The 20148-nt window shown below is 42.6% G+C and overlaps 1 protein-coding gene across 4 annotated transcripts in view; it reads right to left on the bottom strand.

The window, feature by feature from the left end:
- Positions 1-6347: 6347 nt before the first annotated feature.
- Positions 6348-20148, bottom strand: part of tjp2a (tight junction protein 2a (zona occludens 2)) — a 49135-nt gene continuing 35334 nt past the window's right edge. For 2 of the 4 annotated variants that reach the window (XM_085413473.1, XM_085413476.1), the window contains 18 exons: positions 19366-19519; positions 18013-18124; positions 16732-16862; positions 16545-16629; positions 16240-16390; positions 15989-16097; positions 15489-15708; positions 15046-15230; positions 14849-14944; positions 14659-14738; positions 13643-13853; positions 13030-13130; positions 12714-12935; positions 12503-12592; positions 11635-11856; positions 11066-11143; positions 9820-9905; positions 6348-9721 (listed from right to left, as the gene is read on the bottom strand). In XM_085413473.1, the coding sequence (XP_085269599.1) occupies positions 9565-9721; positions 9820-9905; positions 11066-11143; positions 11635-11856; positions 12503-12592; positions 12714-12935; positions 13030-13130; positions 13643-13853; positions 14659-14738; positions 14849-14944; positions 15046-15230; positions 15489-15708; positions 15989-16097; positions 16240-16390; positions 16545-16629; positions 16732-16862; positions 18013-18124; positions 19366-19519 (2490 nt within the window). In that variant the 3' untranslated portion in view covers positions 6348-9564. The remainder of the gene's footprint in view (positions 9722-9819; positions 9906-11065; positions 11144-11634; positions 11857-12502; positions 12593-12713; positions 12936-13029; positions 13131-13642; positions 13854-14658; positions 14739-14848; positions 14945-15045; positions 15231-15488; positions 15709-15988; positions 16098-16239; positions 16391-16544; positions 16630-16731; positions 16863-18012; positions 18125-19365; positions 19520-20148) is intronic. The other 2 variants (XM_085413475.1, XM_085413474.1) reach the window with 1 other exon arrangement.

The raw sequence follows: 20148 nt of genomic DNA, 5'->3' as shown, positions 1-20148 counted from the left end.
CAGATGTTGTTTTATTACAAGAAACTCACAAACCTGTCACAGGTTTAAATGAACTTAAAACACCTGAGTTTCCTAACGTGTTTGCAGCCGGTTATAATTCTAGACAACGGGGAGTAGCAATTTTAATACATAAAAATGTTAATTTTACAGTACTCGATACAGTTATAGATCCAGAGGGTAGATTTCTAATTATTAAACTATCAATATTGAACAAAAAACTATGTATTGTTAGTATATATGGTCCAAATGTTGATGAACCCTCATTCTTCCACGGTTTTTTTAGTGCACTCTCTGAACACCTTGATTGCACACTCATTCTTGGCGGTGACCTCAACCTTGGACTAAATGAAGAAATGGATAGGCTCAACACAACAGGAACTCAGCGTAATTGGCAGTCCACAAATATAATCAAACAGTATATGAACGACTTTGGTCTTTGCGATGCATGGCGCTCTCTTCACCCCACCAGTAAGGAATATACTTTTTTCTCGCATGTTCATCACTCTTACTCTCGTCTGGATTATTTTTTGGTCAGCAGCTCACTGCTGTGTGACATTTCAGACACTGAGATTCATCCTATAGCTGTCAGCGATCATGCTCCTGTATCTTTAACACTAATGCACAAGAATAATACTACGCCAAGTAAAAACTGGAGATTTAATATATCACTACTTAAAGATGAAGACTTTATTAAATACTTTAAAAAGGAATGGACTTCATATTTAGACTTTAATGACACTCCCGGAATATCTGCTTCTGTTCTATGGGAAGCAGGGAAAGCTGTGATGAGAGGTAAAATAATTTCTTTCTCATCACACAAAAAGAAAGAAGAAAACAAAAATATTCAGGAATTAGAAAAAAACATCAAATCACTAGAAGAAGCCTACGCGTCCCACCAAGATCAGGAAACATTGAACAAAATATGCAAAACAAAACTAGAATTAAATGAAACTATTAATAAAAAAACACAATTCCTTATACAAAGACTTCGCTTGCAGAATTTTGAACACAGTAACAAATCAGGTCGATTTCTAGCTAACCAGCTAAAAATAAATAAAGAAAAAACAACTATATGTGCTGCTAAAGATTTATCGGGGAACACAATATATGATCCTGGAAGAATAAACAACATTTTTAGGGATTTCTATGAAACTTTATACTCACCACAAATAAACCCATCTAAAAATGAAATTGATCTGTTTCTTGACAACGTAACTCTTCCAAAATTACTAGACAGTCAAGCAATGGAATTGGATTCGCCACTGACGCCAAGTGAACTCCAGGAAGCCCTGATAAGTATGCCCAATAATAAGGCTCCAGGTCCAGACGGCTTCCCTGCAGAATTCTACAAAGAATTCTGGACAATTCTGGCACCAGTATTCCACAGCATGTTGCAGGAAATCGAGGAAAAGGGCAGACTACCACCAAATATGAATTCTGCCAACATTAGTCTCCTGCTAAAACCAGGCAAAGACCCTTTATTTCCCTCAAGCTATCGTCCAATTTCTCTTTTAAATGTAGACCTTAAAATAATCTGCAAAGCTCTCTCAAAGAGATTAGAGAAAATGACCCCCCTCTTAATTCATCCTGACCAAACTGGTTTCATAAAAGGTCGGCACTCCTCAACAAACACTCGTAGATTACTTAATTTAATAGACTACTCATACGATAAAAACATCGAAGCCATAATATTATCTCTAGATGCAGAAAAAGCATTTGACAGAGTTAATTGGAAATTTTTATTCGCAACTTTACACAAATTTGGTTTTGGAAACTCTTTCATAAACTGGATAAGAATATTATACAATTCCCCAACGGCTCGTATCAGAACAAATGACCAGACATCCTCCAGCTTCTGTCTCCTGAGGGGCACCAGACAGGGATGCCCACTCTCCCCTTCACTTTTTGCAATTTTTATCGAACCTCTAGCAGCAGCATTTAGACAGGCTACAACAATTAAGGGCATAAAATGTAAGAACATAGAACATAAAATCAGTCTCTATGCGGATGATGTGTTGCTTTTTCTGCAAAACACACAAACCAACCTCTCTGAGGTAATTACTTTAATAAACTGGTTTTCAAGAGTTTCAGATTATTCAATTAACTGGCCAAAATCTACAGTTCTCCCCATTAACTGCTCCTTCCATAATTCTTCCTCTGCCCCACTGCAATCCGGAAACATTAAATATTTAGGTATTAATATCTCTCCTAAGCTTTCAGACTTAACTAAACTAAACCACATCCCACTTCTAAAGAAAGTAGAAGGCGATCTGACTAGATGGAAATCTTTACCCATATCACTCATGGGAAGGGTCGCCACTATAAAAATGATGATCTTGCCAAAAATAAATTACTTATTTTTGATGATCCCTAACAAACCATCACAAGATTGGTTCAGATCTCTGGATTCATATATTTCCAAATTCCTTTGGAAAGATAAACCCCCGCGTATTAGCTTAAAAACGCTACAAAGAACCAAGGATAGAGGAGGATTAGATCTGCCTAATTTTCACCAATACTTCTTAGCCAACAGGCTTCAGTTCATCTCAGAATGGTTAAAACATACCTTCTTAGTTGAGCCCTGGCTAGATGTTGAACAGGCACTATGCAAGGATCTAGAGATTTCAGACCTACCATTTATTAGCTCAAACATCAAAAGACATGAATGCTTTAAAAGTATCAACATCAGCTTTTCTCTAACAGCATGGTGGGAGTTTCTAAAAATAACGGAGTCTTCATTAATCCCATGCAAACGTACACCTATCTGGAATAACCCTGACATATTACAAAACAATAATATGATTAATTTCCCAGAATGGAGTTGTAAAGGAATTAAATACTTAGAACATATATTAGAGGGAACAGAATTTATTCCATTTGACAGACTAGTTGAACAATATGGGATCAACAAGACAAGGTTTTTAGAATATCAACAAATTAAATCCATAGTAAAAAAGAAATTTAACCTCAGTCAAGTTGAATTACAAACACCACTAAGTGCGGCACATTTTCTTACTCTTAAATCCCCCAAATTATTATCTAAAATATACAGAACACTTTCTAAATTAGATGAATCAATATCCCTTCCTACTGCAAAGTGGGAAGCAGATTTATCAGTCAACCTAGACCAAAACTTCTGGTCTCAGATTTGCTTAAAAACTTTTAAATTAATTAAAAATCCCAGTCTGCAATTAATACAATACAAAATACTTCATAGAGTGCACTATACAGGTCATCGGATGTTCAAGATGGGCTTTACATCTTCCAACAACTGCTCACACTGTCAAGGCAATACACCAGACAATTACATCCACGCTCTTTGGTTCTGTCCACCAGTGCAAAGTTTTGGCACGAGATATGTGAAGACTTATCAAAATGTCTGAAATGTAACATTCCAACCTCCCCCTTAGTGTGTTTGTTGGGCAGCTTAGATAATATCACTTCAGAAAAGAATATCGCCCATATGATCTTCACTGCCCTATGCATAGCCAAGAAAACAGTCCTCATGAACTGGAAAAATAAAAATAATCTTAATTCTAACCAATATAGAAATTATCTATTAGATTACATTAGTCTTGACACAGCCTCTGCCACCACATCAGATCAATTGCTCTGGGCCCCTTTTATCAGCTCCATCACCTAGTGGGGGTGGGGGGTCATAGTTTGGTCCCGCCTTCACTGTTGTGATTGGTGAGGGGGTAGGGACAGGCTTAGGGCGTCGGGGGGTTCCCCGGAGGCATCTTCCTTGGGGGGCTCAACCCGGGGTAGCGGTCACGTCCGGTTGAGGGCTCTGTTGGCTCTCAGGTGACTGTTTCCTCGCGGCTGCGTGCAGCGGGGCTAGGGGAGGGTCTGTGCTGACGGACGTGGGTTACTGACCTGGCAACCTGGCTGCCCCTGGGTGGGTCCGGGATGGGCGTGAGGTTCTGGGGGTGCTCCGTCTCTGGGCGGGGGCCCGGGCCGGGCCTCGGGGGCTCGGGTCCTGGTTGGTGTGTTGCCGGGGTTGTGGGCGGGTGGGTGCATGGGGGCCCGGCCCTGGAGCAGGGTGCCGCCGGTGCATCGAGCCGCCTGGGGGGCTCTTCAACTGGTGGGGGGGATGGTCACATCTGGCAGGAGCTTTCTTCTCTCAGGAACTCTCTGCAGGAGGGGGAGATACAGGAGAGGTGGAGGAAGATCTCAGCCTGGGCGTTTACCGTCTTATGTAGTCTGGAAGATGTGTGGTTGGTGGGGTGGGTGCAGTTTTCTCTGTGGTGGGGTTGGGTGGACCGTCCAGGGCTCTGTGGAGCCGGGGGGCGCTACTGCACTGGGCCCCGGTCTGATGGGCCTGGGCCCCCCTTCCCTGGCGGGTCGCGGAGGGTGGGAGTGCCTACTGGGGTCAGCGGGGGAGCTGGCCCCAGGGAGGGGTTACCTGCCCCTCCCTTCCTTCCCTCCCCATCTCCAGCTGCCTCCCTCTTCCCGCTCCTCCACAACCACCCACACATGCAGGGCCTTGGAGTGGGGGTATGTCACCAGGGTGCAGAGGAGGCTACCCCCCCCCCCTGTCCCCTTCTGGCTGCCTCTGCCTCAATTTTATCCCACATCTTAGACATTCACATTATTCACACTCTCATTACACATACATATAGGATCTTGGGGGTGGGCACAATCACGGAGTCCAAATCACCATCAGGGTGTATACCTCACCCCTGACGTCGTTGCCCACCTCTCAATTTTAAATACACTTAGTCATTGAGGGTTAGCAGGAGGGACTATGCGCTTACCTGCTGCTCCTTGGCAGGTAGCTCCATGCCCTCCTGGGTTTTAATTGCACCTTAGAACACATATGCATCAACACTACAATGAGCGGGTGGAGGGAGGTTTGGAGTCTTCTCCCACCCCCATTCTCTGCGGCCTGCTGGAGCGGGAGGGCTAGTAGGAGGAGTTGGCCGTCCGGCTGCGGTCTGGAGTGTGGGGCCTCCCTGCTGCTGCGGAGTCGGGGTGGTCTGCCTCTCCCCACCGCAGGGAAAAGGGTAACACCACCTGGGTCTGGGTGCAATTCCCCCCTCCAGGGGCAAGGGTACCTAGACCCGGATTGTAGAGTACGCTTGGGGAGTGTGATTGTGTGTACAGCGTCTCTTTATGTCTGTCTCCACGTTGGTTGAGTGTGGAGTGAGTGCATATGAGAGCATGAGGGTGGGAATGGATGTTTGTGTCTGTGTGTGCCTGTATGTCTGTGTCTATATGTCAGGTTGGGTATCAGACGCCACCTCTCTGGGGACACCTCAGGCCCTCCAAGGTTTGGAGGCCTATCTCCACCCACCACCACTTCCCCTGCCGGTGGCGGACTCCCTCAGGTGTCGGTGTGTTGGTGGTTCTTTGTGTCTGGGGGTGGGCGTCCGGGTACACACCGGCTCACTCCCTGGCGGCCGCTTGTCGGGGCCTGGGGCCTGGGGCCCGCTCGGGCCCCCTTTGGAGGTGGGGTGCCCCCGGCCTCTCGGCCTAGGGCTCGGTCACTCAGGCGCAGCTGGGGGCCGGCGGAGCTCACGGGCGCGTCACTGCAACCCCCCCTGGCTTCTGCTCCGCGGCTGCTGAGTGAGCCCTCATCTGGGACTCTCCTCAGCTCTTACTGGAACAGTGGCGCGGCTGCCCCTCTGTTGGTCTTCCATGGTCTTTTGTGTTCTGGGGGCCTCTGGATGTCTGGAGTTTTGATCTCCTCCATACCCGCTTCACACCCTGGAGGACGGGGCTGAGGCCCCCCCACACTCCCTAGCAGATCATTACATGGAGAAACCTTTGGAATGCAAGCATGCTGATCCACACAGGTATGCACACATGGGTATTCACAGACGCGGACTAAAGCTTTCTTGGCTGCTGCCTCAAAGCACACTGTGCGCTGTCTATCTTGCGTGCTGCACAATATTGTTTATTACTTAGTAAATACTGATATCTATGACTAGCTAGTTTATTGTGATGGTGCTTTGTTTTCTCTATTATTATGTTGCTCTTTGTTGTTTGCTGTCTCCTCTGTTTGTTTGTTTGTTTGTTTTTTCTCCATACAGGTGACCCAGGAGTTTTTTTTTTTTGTCTCTCTTCCCCCCCCTTCTCACCGTCTCTTCTCCCCTTTGGTTTTCTTTCTTTCTCTCCCCCTCTCTCTCTCATTCATTCCCCCTGTCCTATTTATTAAAAAAAAAAAAAAAAATGACAAAGGATGAACTGAAGCTCTGCCATCACGTAATGTCGCATACTGCTGTTTCTGATGTCATTTAAAAAAAAAGGAAAAAAAAAAAAAAAAAAAAAAAAGAAAAGTAGTTAAAACTGGACCAGTGGTGGAGTCGACCTTTTCTCAAGTATAAATTTAGAATAGTTTTTTCACTTGACTGAAGTACACACTTACTTGCTTCCATAGGAATAAAGAGGGCAGGTAGTAGTCACATGCTGCTGACAAAAAGCAAGTGTGACCACCTCTATATTAGCTGTGTTTTAACACAATGTCACAATCTTGCCAGTGGATTCACCCCAAGGTCAGTGAGCGCTCACTGCACTGCCAAGAGCTTCCTCTGAGACTCCATGGGCCTCGTTTAGCACATTAAATTTTAGTGTTCATGACAGTTCAGTTAGAAAAAGGCTGAATAAGTATGGCTTGTTTAGATGGGTTGCCAGTAGGAAGAGTAGTCTTCTCTCTAAAAGAACATGACAGCACACCTCAGGTTTGCAAAGCTTCATCTGAACAAACTGATCTTATCATTGGTCCAGAAGGCTTGCAAAGTGATCCATAATGCACACAGCCAGATTACCAAACATAGCCTCATACAAACTGTCAAGCATGGTGGTGGAGGGGGGATGATTTTGGCTCGTTTTTCAGCCACAGGCCTGGGCACCTTGCAGTCCCCGAGCTGACCTTGAAGTCCTCTCTGTACTAAAGTATCAGAGTCAAATGTGAGGCCATCTGACATCTGAAGACAATGAGCCCAACACAGCAGCATTTCTAAAACAAAAGCAACCCAAAAGCAAAGGTGGAACATGACACTCTGAACATGACTTTGTGTAAAAAAACAAAACAAAAAAAACATTTATTAGATTTTCCCAAGAGACTGTTGTGTAACACTCAGGAGACAAAACAAAACAAGCAAATCATAAAATAACATTTAAGAGAGACTGATAAACCAACATGATTGTCACCACATTCCCCAAACAGTAGTGCACAAACACTGAACTGAATCAAGTGTATGAATATATATTCAAAATTTTCAACAAAAAAAAAAAAAAAGCATCAGCAATAAAAAAATAAAATAAAAATGTGATTGTCTCTGATTGCCAGCAGCTAATAAAGAAACATAGCTCAATCACAAGTTGTCTGAACGCCTCGCTCGTGATACACTTTTTAATGAAATCTGTGACGTCATTTACACGCTGGTCTAACACAGAAATGCTAAACAGGCAGCTGCACAGCTTCCCCATCTTATCCAAGAGCCCTGCATTCGCCAAAGTCCTAAATTTAAAAAAAAAAAAAAAAAAAAAAAAAAAAAAAAAAGAAAGGGGGGGGCGCAATCTTTTGGTAATTATTATGCAATGATGAGATACAGATGCTGCATTCATGCAATCCATCTGAATCTCCTATTTCTGACTTCGCATCTCTTCAGTGACTGCAATGCTCTTCTAAAGCAAAAGCAAAGAACAAAGGAAAGATGTTTCCAGTTTAAATCTACTCGTGTATTTCGACTGTGTGCAGTAACTGTACTGAAAATACTTTCCAACCTCTGCTTGGTTCAGTTTACAACAGCAGTTAAAACAAAACAAGTGCTTTTTAGGTAGAAGCCTTTATCTCCCGAGCTGAAATCAGAGCTGCAAGGCACTTGGGAATAAGCTGCTTCCCAGACTGCACAGCTCACACAGCGGCGTGCTGCAGACGCAGGCGTCCACTTTGGAATGTGTAGTTCAGCAGGGGAGGTGCGATTAGAGGACAATTAACACCAGAGGAGCGTGCCCGAAGCATGTGGCGCCTCACAAAAACGCACAAAATTGGTGAAAAAGCTGAGGTGCAGTCCACAGAACTGTAACAGTGATTTGGGCGTTTGCTCGCTTCAGTTTCAGCCTCGTGTATTCACCATCACAATGTAAAAAAACTGCACGGTGTATCAATAACAGGCATTAGTTGTATTTTTACAGTGTTTTTAATTTTACATTTGATTGTGTCCAAAAGGTTTGCACCTGCTCCACGCGCAGCACTGATGGTATTCGGCAACTCAGTGGGATCAACAGCTATTTCTGTTGCTTCACATTATTGTTTAATTATGAAAACCTGAAAAACTTTTTTATTATGATTTCTTGAGACTATTCCATCCATCACTCGAGGACAGGCAGGTATACCCTGGACTGGTGGCGCCAGACAACACAGTCAACCCCTGGAACCGGAGCTTTCCAAGAGAGTCTACACCCACCTGAAGGCCCCAGCCAGCAAGCTCAAACCGGGGACTTTCATATTGTGATACAACAATCTTTCTACAGTCATGGTCAAACGTTTAGGTAGTAGCAGAAATTTTGTGCTTGTCACACTTTGCCGCTCCAGAATTTATTGAAGTTTGAAGTTGCTGGGCATTGACTCCTGGTCCAAATCCTGACTTCTGCCTGTTTGTCAACTCACTTTGTAAGGATTGACCATACTAAAAAAAACAAAAAACAAACAAACAACAAACAGCTCATACAGCAGCAATTTGGTGACGATTGCTGCTGTATGTACCATGTCATGGTGAAAATAACATGGTGCATTTTCACCATGTCACAAGGCAAAAGTGATGTCAACCCATCAAGACTCAAAGGTCAACAGAAACAGATCACCATCCATCAGGATTTGGCCCAGAAGCTGATACCCAGCAAACCACAGAAAACAGCAGATGTTATGAAGAATGGGCAGATCTGCAAATACTCACTCTTTGCATAAATTTACCAGTAAAAGTATTCAAAGCGCATCACATATATAATCTAAATGAAAAAAAAATGTGCCACTGCCAAACTTTTGGCCTCGACTGTTCATCAAGTTTCAATTCATGTATTCATACTATATTCATACTTTTGTGTCCCACCTGCAGAGGACCTAAGCAGCAGAGCATGAACCTTAAATTTAGGACACAATTGCGCCATTATAGTTAATTTGCATTGCTGTGTTTTAAGTTCATGAATTTTTCTTCTGTTCAAAAAGGGAGTATAAAAATGTGACGTCTCCAGCTGTTTGAAATGGCTTCAAGTGACGTGTTTACATTTCTTTTATGCTTCTTATCCTTCCAAACATTGGGCGTTTTACTGTGTGATGGTGACACACGGTAGGCACAAACTGAGTCCCGGAATAAAGGCGGGAAAATAAAATATAGATCACAGACACCAACAGAATATTTACATTGAAACATCAGCTGTGCACAGTTTCTGTAACGGCGAGTGGCAAAGGTAGACCAGAGATATCTGTGTGCGTTTGTGTGCGTGGGGCACCACGCTTTCTGCACAACAAGGGACGCGAAAAGTGTCTGAAACTGACGACACGACAAGAAGTTCGAAGAGTTTTGATCGGTGATGATGTCACTTCCTGCTTTCCCAGCCTTACAGCTCAGTGTCTTTGTATTTCTGGGGGTTGTAATATCCTCTCTTGGTCTGGTCGGCCAGCTGGCGGCGGTAGTCGTCCTCGTCGTCCTCGTGTCCTCTCGACTCAGAGTACGGCGGCCTGGAGGGAGTCTGTGGCTCGGGGATGGAGCTTGAACTGGACACACACAAACACACACACCACGGGTCATAAACTTGCATCTTTATAAAAATAGAACATTTTTTATGATGTCAGAGATGAGGCTCTGCTCTCACCCTATTGGCTGAGGACGGCTGAGGTTGGGTTTTGGCAGCTTCACTGGGACAGCGTAGAGATCTGGATGCTTCTGGGCGATTTCCAACTGCATAAAGAGAGGGACAGACCCAGATATGTCAGATCTAATACAAAAAAGTAAAGAACAGAAATAAAATATCCTACTATACCCAGACAGGCTGCAAGTGTATCTTTCTTTAGTTGAAGGATTTTTAGTTCTACCTTAAAACAACACTCTTAAACCCCGGTGAACATTAAACCAGGTGTCTCTTCCTCCCATCTGGAGTGCTGCTTTTTTAGAGTAAATAGTAGGAGGACAGACGCTGCAGTCCAAAGTTCAACTACTGTGAGGGGTACTGTAATAATATTAATACATCTATACATTAATACATAGTCAGAATCTACCTTGCCTTGTAAATCAAGGCAAGGTAGATTCTGACTATTACAATTTACAAAAAAATTATGTTGAAACATGCAAACATCAAAGGAAATACAGAGCTTGTACAATACTGATGAGCTTGGAAGTGACTGTTTCCACTGAGAATATTATTGATGAAACTTCAGTGAACAGTAGGCTGATCAACTGAAAGATCAGATGCATCTCTTAGGTCCTGTTTCAGGTCTTTGCTGGATTCTTTTCCTATTTCTTAACAAAATGTCTTTACATGACAGATGCTGTTTTCTCATTTATTTTTTGGTTCATCCTGACCAATGGCAGGTTTTTAGGAATCATCTTGTTGGTGCAAAATTATTTGATTCCTATCAAACTCTTATCTTTGGGATTTTTTGTAAATTCAGCCCAAGAAACAGGAACAAAGTGCCTATTGGTACAATTAAAAACTTGTTCTTTGCAAAGATTGCCAAGTGTAGACACGTGATGATTCACAGGTAAGACTTAAGTGGATTAAAAAAAGAAAGAAAAAAAGTTTCAAAACAGCAAGATGGTGACAGACAAAATGCTCAAGGCTTCAAAATGAGTCCACAAACCAATTTATGTTGGACACAGGCATCTTTATGTACATTTCATGGATCTGACTGAACATCAGAAAATGCTTTTAGACACTGGACTTGGATATGGGAATGTCAGGATTGTTTTAGGACAGACGAGGAAGTAAGAGGAACTTTAAATGCAGCTTTCTATAAATCTGACAGGATTCAACTGCCAAAAGTCAACTGAAAGCTCCCTGCTGTGTCTGTTCCTGCTCTGAAGTTTACAGCTGTACCATGAAGAAAGACAGCACTACTGACTCGAGCGTTTTCTGCCTCCTGTAACTCCAGGAGCCTCTGAGCTCTTGCCAGATGGTCCATCTTCTCAAACGCTTTAATCTGGAAGAAAATAAAAGTGAAACTTCAATTTTTGATTTAAAAAAACAAAAACAAAACAGCATAGATGCCACACGTCCACTCACATGGTGTAACTCACAAGGAAGTGATTGTCAGATGAAACATTTACAGACAAGAGTGTCTGTAAATACGCAAATACATAATGAGATTTATTAATGGGAACATTTGTGATGCATGACGAGCTGTTGTGGATTTGAAGGGAGGGTTGGAAACACGTGTTGGTAAATTTGTAGTTACCTGGTCACCCATTTTCTATTTCACATTAGATGCAGAGAAAGTAAAAAAACAAAAAAAAAAAAAAACAAAAGGAGGAGAAGGGAATAAGTTTGATATAATACCAGAGTGAAATCTTCTAAAGCAAGGGAAGAAAGAAACATAAAAAAGTCTGACTTTTTGCCCCAGATAGCTGCCTTGTTGGTATAAGAATAAAATAAAAAATAATTAATTCATTTAAATCAATAAATGAGTCTAACCTTGCCCAGGAAGGATTTGTTGGCGGGGTCCTCCACTTCGTCGTCTTTCCCCGGACTCTGATCTTCTGACGACTGGTTCACTGGTTGGCGGGCGATAGTGGGCTTCACAGGCTTCACGGGAGGGGGAGGCGGCTTGTTTCCGCCCACTGCGTCGCTGCTGATGGTGCTGCTGGAGTGTGACTCGTAGCTCCGTGTGGAGTCAGTTCGAGTCTGAGCACGAACCTGAAACAAACAAACAAACAAACAAACAAAAAAAAGAACCATTTGTGATCATTTGCTCAACTACAGGATGTGGTTTGTTGTTTTTTAAGGAAGAGCCACTTCCAAATATAAGGCAGGCAGGAGTTTTGAACATTTTTATCAGCTTAGTGTGAGAAAGTTTATTTCAGTCACAGCTGGTTTAGGCAACAAAAGGTGTTTTTCCCCCTCATCTTCAGTCCCTTATATTTGCAGGTACATATGTGCATATGTGGAAAGAAACATCAATTAGAGGAGGAGTACAAGGTGCAGGTGGGTTCCAAAGCGGCTTGCAGAGGAAGTACCAAATGAAGCAATTTAAATAGATCCTCCTTTATTGGATGCACTCTTAACTGATGTATAGAAGGGCAACTTTATTCATCTAGATTAGAGTTTTTGTTATTTATCAAGAAAAAGTTCTGAAATGGACACCGGCACTAAATGAAGTCCAAAGAAGACAGTTCTACCCTCAGACATTTCCAGCTTGGTTTGAATCAGATCTGATGGTACTTCGAGTCTTGCCAAGAACTGAAAGGTCTAAAGACTTTAAATTGAGATGCAGCTTGAGAGACCACAAGAAAGTGTAGCGACAGTGATGTCTGACGGGAGGAAAACAGGGAGAGGTTCTCACCTTTGGGGGTTCAGGGACGAAAGAAGGGGGAGGGCTTGGCTCTCTGTTCACCTCTCTTCTCATACGTACACGGGGTTCAGGGTGAGGCCGCTACACAAACACACGGCACACAGAGAAGGGTCACAGGGGTTGGAGTAGATATTTTAACAGTGATGATGATGGATTAACAACGTTGGGGAAAAGAAGAGTGTCTATCGGCAGACACGCCCACCTCGTCGGGCAGTACAGGTTCTGATGATCGACTGATGGCCGACACGGGCTGGGGTTCATCCAGTGTCTCGTCCAGCTCATTGTCAGTGTACGCCCCGCCCTCGTCCGCTGTGTCATCGTAGTCGCTGGTCATCCGGCTGTCCATGCTGAGGTAGTCACTCATTGCCGACAGGTAGGACATGCGGTCGTCTTGGAGATCTAGGTCCTCCTCTGAACCATCCACCTGAGGAGAGAAAGTAACAGCAAAGCGAAGGGGTGTAAGAAACAGTCAAATTCACACAAAAACAAGTGGTCTGCAGAAGTTCACTGACACTCACCTTGCCCTCGCACACCCACACAGCTTTGTCTTGCTGCTCCCGAATTAAATCTTTCACACTGCCATACCATGCGTCATTGGCCGAGTTCAAGTCGATGGTGTCTAACAGACAAAAAACAAAACAAAAAATTCTTAAAAGAAAAAAATATAGGAAGAAAAAGATTTCATAATACTTAGTACTGTCAAAGTTAACATGACAATACCACGTCAAAACAAATTCCTTTTAACGCCTCTATTGGCTTTTTGACACGCGATTAACGCATGTGGGCTCTGTGACCTGTAGATCGGGTTGTCTGGAAGTGGTTTCCTCAGTTACATTGTGGATGGTGAGTAGAAATGGAGAAAGAAGCGAATTGTTGCGTACATTCAGTGTATTTTATGAGCATGCAGTACCTCCGGGGTTTTTCTCAGTAGTAGTTGTCATTATTTGGATTGTTGCAATAATTATAAGCATAAATGTGAATAAAGTATGTATATTTTCCGCCCCATGCTGGTAAGAATATTAGAAACATGAAAACTATCCTGTTAAGGGCAGTTACAGTTGATTAAAAAAAAAATCTGATTAATCACAAGTTAACTACGGACAACCATGCCATAAATCACATAAAACTCACCCGTGAAAAGGTGTGAACAGCTCTTTTTCAGCCTAAGGGCCTGCTCATACAGTTTGCGTGCGCTGCGGTTGGATCCGGGTATGAGGCGGTTTCTCATGGTCTTCAGACCTTGTTTGCTGTCAGGGTTCAGGAAAAGGACGATGGGGTACCACTGAGTGTAATTCAGGGTGTCCACAGCTTTGGGAGTCACGTCCAGCAGAGCGTGACGGTCCTGCAGGAGAATAATAAAAAAGAAAAACATGGTTATATGTCGGATGATGAGTAATAATTGCACAGAAATCTCTGTTAGTCACTCTCGACAGCTGTTCATCTGAGCCACTTCAAACTCTGCAGGTGAATTTCAACTATGACATTGTCTCTTTTAGCAGTTTATTTGGTTACTATGGACTTTGGGATATAAAGGTTGTTTTGATGTAGAGGAAGTTGAAATTCTGCACAAAACGGCACTAAAGCATGTAAAGAAGCGCTCTATGATGACTTGTTTTATGGAAGGTAATAAAGGGTAATAGCTGGAAAGCAAAATCTCAATTAAAATTAAATTTTGATTAGCTGACCAGAACAGACTAACAACCCTACCCTATTTTAATTCTTAGCCCTCAAACAGGTGGATGAAACTATGAGGTCAAATCTTTTATAAAAAAGATCACTTAGTCTAAAATTCAAATGGGTTCCAACAAACATGGCTGCACAAGTTATTCTTTAACTCTTTCTTCTTAGATGCTCCACTGTTGGCAGATTTTTATGCTTCTGATGCAACAAATCCCTTTGGAGTTTTGATGCAACTCCAAAAGGATCCACCCAAAATTACGCTGGGGATCTTTGGCTTGATATCTGAAGCTTTATATTTTTGAGCCACTATTATTCAACTCTGGTTTAATGGTGTTTAGGGGACATAAAAATAAAAAATAGGGGAAATAATAAATTGTAACAATATAAAATGGGTGTTGCGCACTCCCATAACAGCCACTGCACTAGTGTTCATACAGCGTCATTATCTTCTAATGATTATACCATACCTGTTCAATGATTTGCCGGATAGAGTTCAATCTCACCACCCCCGAGGACTTCTCACTTCCTGCATCCTTGGGCTCAGTTTCTGAAAGAGGAGATAAAAACCACTCACAAACAAGAACAGAGTAAAGAAAGCCTACAGAAATCTTTTTCTGTTAGTGCTAATGTTTATTTACAGGCGGTCGTGATACTTACTAGCAATGACAAACTGATCAGGAAGTTCAGTAGCCAGTTTTTCGTTAACCACGTCAGAAATGGGCCCAAATATCACCACCGGTCTCCTGAAACCAGCTAAATGAAACAAAAAGAATTAATTCAGAAGTCCTGGCACAGCGAGGACCTCTGCAAAATGCCTCAGGTAAAATTGCAGGGTGAAAGTGTTTCCTGGATACCTTCACGTAATACCACTCTCTCGTAGGCGGGGAAGCGTGTAACCGGAACGTTGCCCTGGTCGTCTCGACTCTTGCGCAAATCTTTCTTCTTTGCAGCTCTTTGGCCCCTCATCCTCCAGAAGTCTCCTCTGTCATTGCCCGATGCAGCCCGTGCAGCATTCTGGACGTTAGCCATTTGCTCTGCTCTGATATCGAAAACAAGAAAATATATGACTTTGTCTAGTTAGACTGCTCACACGATGATATGCAGATTTCTTACCAGCGAAAGAACATGTAAAATGATCAAATATCCAGCCAAATCCTTAATACAAAAAAAAAAAATTAAAAACTTGAAATATTTATATTTAAAATAAAAAACAACAACAAAAAACATAGCCATCACGTTCTGATAGCCAGCAGGGGGCAGAAAGGCTGTCTGCACAAAGATGATCATCATTGCATACCTGCTCTTGTTGGGGATGATTCCCTTTTCTAACAGCTGGTTGTTTTTGTCACTACGGATTGCCAGCCAGTTGCCGAGTTTGCCATCATAGAGTGTGTCCGTCACTTTGAAGATCTCCCCCCTGGAGAAAGGAAGGCTCTGCGGGGCCTCCTTCTCATATTCAAAGTGGGTTCTAATGAAGAAGGAGTCGCCTCTGCCAGATGCTAAGACATCTTTATACACTGGCAAAAATAGAAGAAAACAGAAGCTAAAAATACCCCCCCACCATTATTTGGCATCCCACATGGCTCAAATTTGGGCCTCTTGTTTTTCCTCATTCATCCATTATCATAAAAATAAATAAATTACAGGAAATAGAAAAGCAAGCAAGCCACTGGCTCTTCATACAAGACTACTAAGACTTTTTATCATATTCCGTGTGTGTCTATGTGATATACTTTAACACAGGACGGTTTTGGCATTAGTACTGTTTGCGCAACTGTTCTTTATCCAGTCCAGTACCTTCAGGCTTGCTCTGTGCAAGAATGGTAACTTCCTCTCCTTTAGGAATCTCCAGGAGGTAGAGAACAGCATCTTCACGCACCATGCCTCTGAAGTCTCTGTTGTTCACCTGAAGCACACAATAGGAAATAAAATGAGAAATCTGGCCTGATATATGTCTCAAAGACGAAGCTTCTGTCTTTTTTCTCCAACTTCAGACACAGCACTCTTGTGTGTGCAGGGTTTAAATGTGGAACTAAAACATGCTGTACCCTCATGATCTGATCTCCTGTCCGGAGACCCTCCTGCTCTGCTGCACTGTCCTCCTGAACACCGGCGATAAAGATGCCGACATCATTTCCTCCCGCCAGCCGCAGACCCACACTGTCACCTTTCTGGAAACGCACCATCACCGTGTTCGGCCTGCATTATGGAAACATGGAAACAACAGTTGACAAAGGAAGAGTCTATTTATGACGGAGACAACCAAGCTGGCTTCTTGTTTTTGAGTAAATTTGAGTTTGAGCAACTCAATTAAAACAAACAAACAAACAAACAACTACTAACTAATACTGACCCGTATATTTCCAGGTCTTCTGCACTTGGCTTTAGTGGCACTTTAGGGGGAGCGTGAACCTTTGGGGCGACACTGGCAGCTGGTACTGCAGAAACAAAATCATTTACAGTCAGTATTCAATTCAACTGTCTGATTTGACTTATTTATTTTTTACAGTCTTGTATATTCAGGGCGAAATCATGTTTACCTGGTGGTGTCTCGGAGCGTGGCTCCTCCCTCTCTGCGTGCAAAGCAGCCTTATCTTCAACGTCTCTGTCGGCACCTCTGAATGGGGTCGGCATGGCACCCATTTTTGCCAGCCTGCTAGGCGGTTCCTCTCTAGTAATATCCCAAATTTTTGGAAAGTTTAAAAGAAGCATTTTACACATTTAATTCGGTTGATATAATTATGACTCCTTTTCCGGTTTGGTTTAATAACATGGTGGTTTTTCCGATATTTGATGTGACGGGCTGCCTGAGCTTCATGAAGCATAAAATCAGCATAATCCTACATTATCCTGATTTGTTTCTGGTGTATTTAATTCATTCGTAATAAATGACTGACCAAAGCAGAGCTCAATGCTTTTGTGTTATCTAGAATTAAGAAAAGCACAAAACAAAGCAACACTTAAAATCATTTTTTAGATGATTGTGGTTTTTGTTTGTTTGTTTGTAGAGCAGGCAGACAAATCTTTTGTTGTGAGGAAATGTTAATTATAATTCTTTCCTATGAATGAAAATGAGACACAAGGTCACAAGCAGTTGCCAAAACAATACAGACCCAGCTCTTCAAGGATTAAACTTTGTGTGTTTGCTTTTTGTCAGACTCAGAAACATTTGAAATGACCTATATAAAATTCCAGTTGATTTGGAACTTGGTGAACCGAATGAACACTGTGCTCGACTTCATGAAAAATAAAAAGGGTCAAACAATAAAGGAGGGGCTAGGATTCATACTAGGATTGGTGTCATAGACACCAATATCCTTGAAAAGGTCAAACGGCCAAATAAATAGGTACAGTTTGTGTTAGGTTCCTAATTGCACATTCCTGGTGATGGCTGCCCCTCCCTGAGCCGATGCTGCCGGAAATCTTTTCCTGTTAAATTTCCTTCCCGTGATCACCCAGTGCTTGTTCATAGAGTATTATCTGATTGTTGTATTCTTTTTCTATTTTTCCCCCTATAAAAATAAAACTGAAATCACATTTTCTGATTTCACAGGAAAGCAGATTCCCAGACCTCCCTCTCCCAAGCCTGGAAGACGCAAAGGAGTTCCCAAGCAAGCAAAGAGACAGTCTCAGCATGTCCCGGGTCTGCTCTGGGGTCTCCTCCCTCCTGATAAGACATGCCCAAAACACCTCAGCTACATGCCATCTGGTTCAGAGCATCGTACAGATGTAGTCTCTGAGCCCTGAGGCTGAGAGGAAAAGCTCATTAAAAGCTTTTACAGCTTGAAATATACCAGAATTGGCCTTTAATGATAGTGTACCTGGGCTTGTCTCGAAGTCTCTCATTGGAGGAATGGGAGGAGAGGTCAGAGTGGTGGGCCCGTCTGTCATCCTGTGGAGAATAGGAGCGGTACGACTCGATCTCAGAGATATCTGAAACACACAAGGATGATGAAAAATATCACAACTCCTGTGAAACCACACAAGAGTCAAGCAGCTATGGGGGTGGGGTCCTCTGTGTTCAGGTAGTAAAGTCTATAAACTTTATCAGAAAGAGTAAAATGCTGCATCTCTCCTTGGTGCTTCTTTGTTTTGTAAATTACATAACATGGCCTTTGCTCGGCTCAAATGGCCCCTGGGTCATGAAAGCGGGGGGGGGGGGGGCAACACAGCTCTCAGACAAATGAAGGTCAGAGCACTGTTCCCAGATGAGTAGCCACACCAATTAGATATGCAAATACCAGTTTCTGGGGTTACAATGATGATGAGGAGCACTAAAACTCAACAGGATGTTTCAATGTTAGCATTCAGGGTGTGGAAGCTAGACTGCACTTCTATGTTATACTCCAGGGCAGGGAGGAATAAGCACAGTAATACCATTACAAAGTAAAATTACACATGTGCACTTAAGGTGATTTGTACCTGTCAGACCTCAAAATCCTAATTTTTTCAGTCAGTCGGTCCCTATTGTCCTCAAACAGAATTACAAAGAAGGGTGCTGGATGGTAGAAACCAGAAGGCTGCAGCGGTGCGAACCTTAACATAATGAAATTCTGTCATATCCAGTAGCAGAATTATGATAGGGGATTAGATCACGCCGCTAGAGGCGAATGAGCACTTTCACACATGCACACGCGCACACACACACCCCAAACCAGTCAAACTGGGTCACAAGTCTTCGTGCTATCCCCCCCTCCTCCCGGCAAACATTTGGTCAGTGAACAATCCACTCACACCACTTATCTCTATCCTTCCCGACCAATAACAGCATGCCATCTGGTCATGTGACAATAAAAACAGGTATAAAGGGGTGAGCAATAAGAGGGTGGAGGGGATGGTGATGATGTGCTGAATATGGTTAGCTCGTAGTGCTTTGTGGAATATGTGTATGTGAAATAATATTTAAATAAAACTAAAAGTTGATGTAAGTAAAGCCTTTATTTTAAGAATTAAGAACAAATTTGATTGACAGGTACAGAAACATTAATGGCATTAAGGTTTCCACAATTGATTCATTAGAAGTTCATAATGCAATGAGGTTTATATTTCTAGATATATATATATATATAAAATGATGAAGATGATGATGATCATGGAGATGATGATGGCCACTCGCCAGGTGTGCCTTTACACGGCATAGGACCTGCTGCTTTTCAGTTTCGAGTTTCTCTCACCGTCGAGCTCCGAGTCGCTGTCGACCATTGGCGGGATTCGGACCAGGATCTTCTTCCTGTCTCGCTGCACCACCAGCTGTAGCTTCCCGCGGGACTTCTCAATCAGCTTCCCGGCATCGCTGAGAGACAGGTTTTCTGTCACAGTCCCATTAATCTGACAGAGACAGAGGGGATTAGGAGATGTGCAGACGCTTCTCACTCACGAATCACACAAACAAAGCATGCAATGTTTTACAGTTTTTAAATATTTTGTACACTTAAAAAGGAATTATGCTTTTCCTAAAGTTATATACAAACATCAACTATTACAACTACAAATGTTGATATTACACATGGTCAAAGGTTTAATCAGGTAAGCACATAACTAATCTCCGTGAGCCAAAAGCTCACTCATGCTTCAGGTTGCTTTAAACAGTCAGTTTCAGATACTTTTTTTCTGTTCTTGACTCTGTATGATGTCATTGAGATGGGTGATCTTTAAACTGAACCTATTCGGCATATGTCCAGCTCCAGATTTTTGTTAAAGCTTAAAATAATCCTTATTTATTTTACACTGTAAAGATACAAGTCAAAAGAGGCAGAGGAGACAAAAGCAGCCAAAAAGTAACAAAAACACAACAACAAAAATGGCTAGCTAAAGTAGAACAAAGCAATAAGGTTTTAAAAAAAAAAAAAAAAAAAAAAGAGCTCAATTAAATAGGGTAAAGAAATCAAACTGATTTACAACAGTCCACATAAAAGATAAAAAAAAAATGACAGAAGCTAAAATAAAAAACATAAATA

This window comes from Rhamphochromis longiceps, linkage group LG7 (assembly GCF_057381845.1).
Source record: "Rhamphochromis longiceps isolate RC_006_pf linkage group LG7, R_longiceps_female_GT1.1, whole genome shotgun sequence".
NCBI lineage: Eukaryota > Metazoa > Chordata > Actinopteri > Cichliformes > Cichlidae > Rhamphochromis > Rhamphochromis longiceps.
This window is presented reverse-complemented; position numbering and strand designations above follow the sequence as displayed.